The sequence below is a fragment of the Musa acuminata genome, chromosome BXJ2-4, assembly GCF_036884655.1.
Source record: "Musa acuminata AAA Group cultivar baxijiao chromosome BXJ2-4, Cavendish_Baxijiao_AAA, whole genome shotgun sequence".
Lineage (NCBI taxonomy): Eukaryota > Viridiplantae > Streptophyta > Magnoliopsida > Zingiberales > Musaceae > Musa > Musa acuminata.
The window spans coordinates 25899860-25906500 of record NC_088341.1 but is presented as its reverse complement, the minus strand read 5'-3'; the positions used below and the strand labels follow the sequence as shown (position 1 = coordinate 25906500).

The following is a 6641-nucleotide window of genomic DNA, read 5'->3' as shown; positions in this document are numbered from 1 at the left end:
TTGTGAGCAAGCATGGAGATATCGTTTCTTTTTGTTTGCTTTGTGTTCAAATCTATTTTGGTTCTCCGGATATTGCCGATCTCTCATGAAAACAAACCCATGGACTGAGGAAGAACTCCTCTTATTGGCTAGGATAAATCAGAGATCCAGTGGCAAATTTCCACCTCAAGATTGGATATATACCATTTCAATGGGTTCCATATGTAGTCTATCTAATGGTATAATGTTTATACACACAAAGATTGATATGAACTATTTTATAATGCAACGTAACATACTTGAAAATCTTAATGTTAAGGTGGTGCATGTTAAGAAATAATTTAATACTATTTAAAATTAGAATGATGAGTTTGTTTAAGGTTTTGAGTAATCTTAATATGAGTGCAGAGGGTTCTAAAGATTTTGCATTTAATTTTTTAAATTATTTTTTTAAAAAAATTGCTTAGTTTTTGGTTTCTTTTTTTTTTTATTGTAAATGTATGACGATAATGGAGAACGGGATTTAGAGGGGGGAAACATTGGTTGTTACAAGTAGACTTCTTTTTTTTTTGGATATAACTCATATTCTCTTTATCTATATAGATAGTGTAATTCTCTCAAAACGTGCAGGAACTTCATCTTATAAAAATTATATTTCATGTTAAGTGTATTTTTGTCTATTTATTCAATATCAATAGCCTTTAAGTTGATATTGTTAAAACCAAATATGATTTGATAAATCCTTTGATCATTCACTATTCTTCAAACCTAAGCTAGAGTTGGTATTTCTTTTTTCCATTCTTTTAAGTTTTATGATATGATTTTATTAAATTTATGAGTAATGGTTCATTTGTTAATATTCTCTTTGAGAATTGAGTATCTGACATCCTCTTAGCTTAGAAGCAACCTTTTTGAGTATTAAGCATTTAATCTGGTTTTACCCTTATTAACAATCTTCAATGGGATATTGACAAGCTTGACTCATTATTTGGTAATCCCTTGATCCAAGAAATTTATAACAGTGACCTACCTATCGAATCCTTGATGATTTCTGATTGTGGAAAATGATAGAATCCCTATTAAATTTGCTTACTCGTTTACTCTCCTCCATTCAAAGTTAGCCATTGAGTTTGCAGGCCAATGACAACGCATGTGGAAAATCCTAATTGTGTCTTGAATAAAATTATCTGAAAAATTTTACATTGTCACCTCTCTTTGTCTAATAGGCTTGCTGGAGAACTAATGACATTCTTCTCTATCTATATTATGGTGTTGATCTTGAATTTTTTTCACTGTTTTTTTTTTTTACTCGTTTTTTGCTAGAATCTGACAACTTATTTAGGATAATATTTGCTTTCGATTCTCATTTTTTGATGAACGGATTTTCTGATTGTTGGTTTGAGGAAGGTAATTGTCTTCAAAGCTTCTCTGGTGATAAACTAATTGGCATGATGGATTTGGAGGACTAGAAATGATGTCTTACATAATCACCTTTTTACTTCTCCTGTATGCATTTTGCATTGAATATTTTATTCAATTCTAGATTATGATGTTGATGTTGCTCATTCCTCTAAAAATACTCTCACTGAGTCTATTTCAAAATATATCAAATGATTAAAACAAGAATTATAAATTAAACTATGATGGTTCAGTAAAATACCAAGATGATGGTCTAGGATTTATTCTCAGAGATGATATCGATAATCATTTATTTGTTGGTTGTAGGTGGCTTGACGGGAAAAGCATCCCTTTTTGTGAAACTGCAGCTATAAACTATTGAATCTAACTATAAAAGCTTAATCCTAAAGCTTAGTCCTCATTCTAAAAGAGAGTTAGCAGCTCCTGGATATATTTTGAACATTGTCAATGATATCTAATATTTTTAAAAATTTTGATTTCTCTCATGCATATAGAGAGGGGAATAAGGTGATCAATTGGCTAATTACACATACTCAGACTTGTAGAACTATTTATTTTTGGAGAGATGACGGGTCCTCGAATATGCTTTTGCTTCTTTCTTCAGATAGAGTATGAGCGAGTATTGTATTCCATAATATTTAATTATTAATAAATTTCTTTAAAAAAATCTCTCAACTCCTTTTTTAAATAAGCAACCCACTTATAGATGTTGTAATTGCCCATAAATAAATAATATAAAGCGCATATAGTTATTCTTATCCCCTCTTCCTCTTACCTGTTGAACGTCATTCTGCTCTCTTTCATCAGGAAAAAGAGAGAAAGGGAGTCTCGTTGAAGCCCGTGGATTGATCGGATGGGGCGGGGTCTTCCATGAGGCCTGCATTATTTGCATTCATAACATCGATCTAGATTGGTAAACAAGGTTCTAAATATAATTAATGTCATTGCCCTGTCATGTTTGTTTTGATCTGTGGTGAGATCCATTTCCATTTTTTAATGTCCTCTTCTAATCTTCTTTTGAATCAAAGCTCTCGTTTGATATCTTATGGACCCATTGACTGGACCAATACGAACTTGGTCCATGACGATATAAACTGGTACACAGAACATTCGTATATCAATATTATAATATCTAAAAGATCAAAAGAGAATAATAAAAAAATGAGAAGAAAAATAATAGTTTAATCAACAGAGGTGAACCTATTTCGTAAGACCTACAAACATATAAATTGAATCGGACCATCCGAAAAATGGATGATCTGTGTCTCGTTCATGTCCGGACCAATAAATATGCTCGAGTACCAATCGGTCCGAACAGAACCGAATTAGAATTTTAATAGTTCTATTCGATGGATTTTATATGCAACATATCTGAGAAATCACAACAAGTCGTTAAATTATTGGTTCCTCAGATCATGGATTTTAGGTTGCATTCGGTCCAACCCGAATCGAGCACGGCACAGAAATCGCGGAATTCTAATTAGACATGAGTCGACGCAACAACAACTAGAAGGCGTCGAAGCAACGGCATCCGCCTCTTGCGGATTTCACGGTGGACATCCCCCGATCGCTTCCGGCAGCGCTTTATCCTCTGTCACATGCGCAAACCCCGTCCATGATCGTCCTCCAAGCCAAGCCTCTCTCCGCTCTGCTCCCCGTCCGCTCCGCTGCCATGGAAGCAGCAGCGACCGCCGCGTCGCCGCTCTCTGCCCTTTTCTCCCGCTCCCCCTCCTCTCACCTCCGCTCCGCCCCCGGCTTCCGCCTGCTGGCCCTCTCGCTGCCCCTCGCTGACGAGCTCCGCGCTCCCTCTGGCAGTGCTCTTCTCCTGCCTCCTCGCCGGTTCTGCGTATCTGCTCGGAGCTCCGGGGATCAGATCGTTGCCCGCCCGTCCTCCGAGATGCGGAAGAATCCGTTTGGAGGCTGCGACCGCGGTACCGGTGACGAGAAGCTCCGAGCTCTTAGGGAGCTATTCTCGAGGCCAGATGTCGGTATTGATGCTTACATTATCCCCTCTCAGGATGCCCACCAGGTAGTCTTCGCCAATCCTTGCAAGAATCAAATGAGTATACCGTTTCTCTTCAGTAATATTAGCTCTATGGTTAACGGAGTCTCGTAGAAGTCGCTGTAAGACGTCGAGCTCTTGGAGCGGAGGTGTGTAAGATTTGGTGATTTACGCTTATACTCGTGAATCTCAGTCATAAGTTTTGTAAACCAGATGTAATGTAGAAATTTTTGGCTCTGAGCAGCGTGAAATGATCCGTTACCTTCATCTGATTCTAATCGATAAAAAGGACTAGAACCTTGGCAACACCCTTGACTATTCCTTGGCTTAAAGAAACTAAAGTAAAATAATCATTTATTCACCCTTGACTATTCATTTAATTGTCTTTTTTCTGTTTCTTACTCACCATGAAAGCAGAATTTAATGGGTTACATTGAGACTGCTAGAGCAAAGTTGGATCTAAAACTAAAGTGTAGGCATGGATTATAAAAATGCGAAACATGAAGACAGGGAGAAGAGAGAATAAAGTAATAAGAAGAACCAATGAGATGTTTAAATATCTGCTACAAAGAGATTATATTCCTCATAGTTCATGAACTGTTCTTTATAAGTGTGTTCTTCCTCTTCGGTCTATCAAAGTTAAACAGAATGTAGCCATGCAAAAGGTGAGCAACTTGTTAGGACTCTAGCTTGGAGAGTCCTAATTGAGAGGGACATTCATGTAAAACTGTTAGGACTCTAGCTAGGAGGGTCCTAATTAAGAGGGACATTCTGTTAGGACTCTAGCTAGGAGAGTCCTAATTGAGAGGGGCATTCATATAGAAGGTTTTTTCTTAGAGAAGAATTAGGAGTTGTAAGGGAATAGGAGTCTTGAGTAGGAGTCCTATTAGGAGTTGGTTAGAAGTAAGAGTCTTAAGTAGGAGTCATATTAGGAGTTAGGGTTTAGAAGCCCTATAAATAGCCATGTATTCCTTCTCTTTTCTTAAGCAATAGATGAATCTTTTCTGCAGCCTTTGAGCAGCAATTTGGAGGGAGGAACCCCTATAGAGTTCCAAGGAGGCCGATCCCCTAAAGAGATCAACCTCAAGTTTAGAATCTGCAAGGGTTCTAACACCTGGTATCAGAGCAGCGTTCTTGGCATCTCGCTGCCCTTCCACTGCCATCCATCAGCCCTCCACAACCGCCCAAAGCAATTCCCACAATTGCTTAAAAGATCGTCGCCGAATTCCGCCATCATCTCCACCACCGCGGATCATCCTTTGATCTCCCCGTGAATTGCAACAGGTTCTGGTTTCCTACCTTACTGCTGCTGCAATTTAGTTATCCTTATTCGAAAATCCAAAAAAAAAATTGTTCCTATATTGCTGCATAAACCTTTCGTCACAAAGTTTTCATCTCTACGACGAAAGATACATTGCAGAATTCCAACCGCATAGTACCATCTGTTTGATCTTGCTACTATGCTTTTTCTATCCAAATTTCTATGAAATTTTTATGACATCTTTGACACTTCCTAACAACAGATTTCCCTTTGGTTTTTTCAAAAAATTCTCAATATAAACCATTGATCTTTTACGTCAAATCTACTATACTTGAAAATCTGTACTGTAAAATTTTAGCCGCATAGCACTGTTTGTTTGATCTTGATACTACATTGTTTTTATCCAAATCTCTACGAAATTTTTATGATAGCTTTGACACTTCCTAATAGTGGATTTCCCTTTGGTTTCATCAAAAAATTCTCAATATAAACCACTGATCTTTTACGTCCAATCTGCTATACCTAAAAATCTGTGCTGCAGAAAATTTCAGCCGCATATTGTTGCCTTAACCCATCTATTTGTAATATTTTTTGAATGAAATTTCTTATACACTTCATAGATCATCTTGGCTTCCATCTAAGATTGATCTATTAAGAAATTCATCTCTAAAAACGATTTTATGTTGCTGCAAATTTTCGTCGTAACCCGTTGAAATTTTTCGACGATAATTCTGCAATCGCAACTTGCACCAATTTCCTTGCTGTTATACTGCCGAAATTTTCTTGATTAAATTAGATATCCTTGCTGTCATATAAACTGTGATTTTGCTATCAATTCCCTCCTTAATTCTCTCAAGTTTTTGGTGGAAATTACGTTGAGAAACCGTTGTTTCTTTGATGACAATTCTACTCTTACAAGACAACACATACTTGCTGCAACTTCCACTGATTTCTATCAAACCTTTGCTACCATCTACCACAGATCCAAAACATTCATCCATAGCCCTAAAACTCCACTAAATCACACCCTCAAACTGCACCCAAAACAGCCACAAAACAAGCCTAAATCGTAGCCTACATCCATCGATCCACCAATCTTTTCGACCATCACTTCTCTCAACTATACATGCCTTTAACCTGACAACAAAAGAGAGATCTTAACATCATAGATTTGGAGGCATATACTATGGCATCTAAGGAGGAAATCAATGCTAAATTCGAAGCCTTGGAGGCGCGAATGAAGGATAAGATTCGGACGCTCTTTACCGAACTCAGATTGGGCCTACCATTAAGCCCGAAAAAATCATATCACGGAGAGAGCTTTGCCCAATCACACCAGGCTCGAAGAGATGAGTTCCAAGGGAGGGGAAGCTCTATGACTGAACCCAACTATCCATGCATGAGAATGGACTTCCCTAGATGGGAAGAAGGAGACCCGATTGGTTGGATCTCGCGCGCGGAGCGATATTTTCAGTACCACAAAACCGCGGATGCATCTATGGTGAAAATTGCAGCTATACATCTTGAAGGGGATGCTATACAGTGGTTTGACTGGTTTGAACATACATATGGAGTCCTTTCATGGTAACAATTCAAAGAAGGACTGCTGATCTGCTTTAGACTAACCGATTACGAGAATATTGATGGACAACTAGCAAAGATCCGACAAACTTCCACCATTCAGGAGTACCAAACCAGGTTTGAAAGGTTATCTAATCAAACTCATGATTGGTCTCAAAAACAACTATTGAGGACCTTCATTGAGGGCTTGAAGCCGGAGATCCGAGGAGAAGTTAAAGCGCGACAACCGTATACGCTTATGGCAGCCATCTCTTTCGCACGACATCAAGAGGAGCAATTGAACCATGAAGCTCGGAGGACTAGGGTCGCTCCTCAACCAGTAATATTGAAGCCCTCAGCCCCCCCTACTATTGACCAAGTCCCTACACCAAAGAGGTTAACAAGAGAAGAGCTTCGGGA

The 6641-nt window shown here is 38.3% G+C and overlaps 1 protein-coding gene across 1 annotated transcript in view; it reads left to right on the top strand.

Moving 5' to 3' along the window:
• Nucleotides 1-2864: 2864 nt before the first annotated feature.
• LOC103981815 (aminopeptidase P2) overlaps nt 2865-6641 on the top strand; it is a 45723-nt gene continuing 41946 nt past the window's right edge. Inside the window, exon 1 of the mRNA XM_009398558.3 lies at nt 2865-3427. Coding sequence (XP_009396833.1) covers nt 3014-3427 — 414 coding nt within the window. The 5' untranslated portion in view covers nt 2865-3013. The remainder of the gene's footprint in view (nt 3428-6641) is intronic.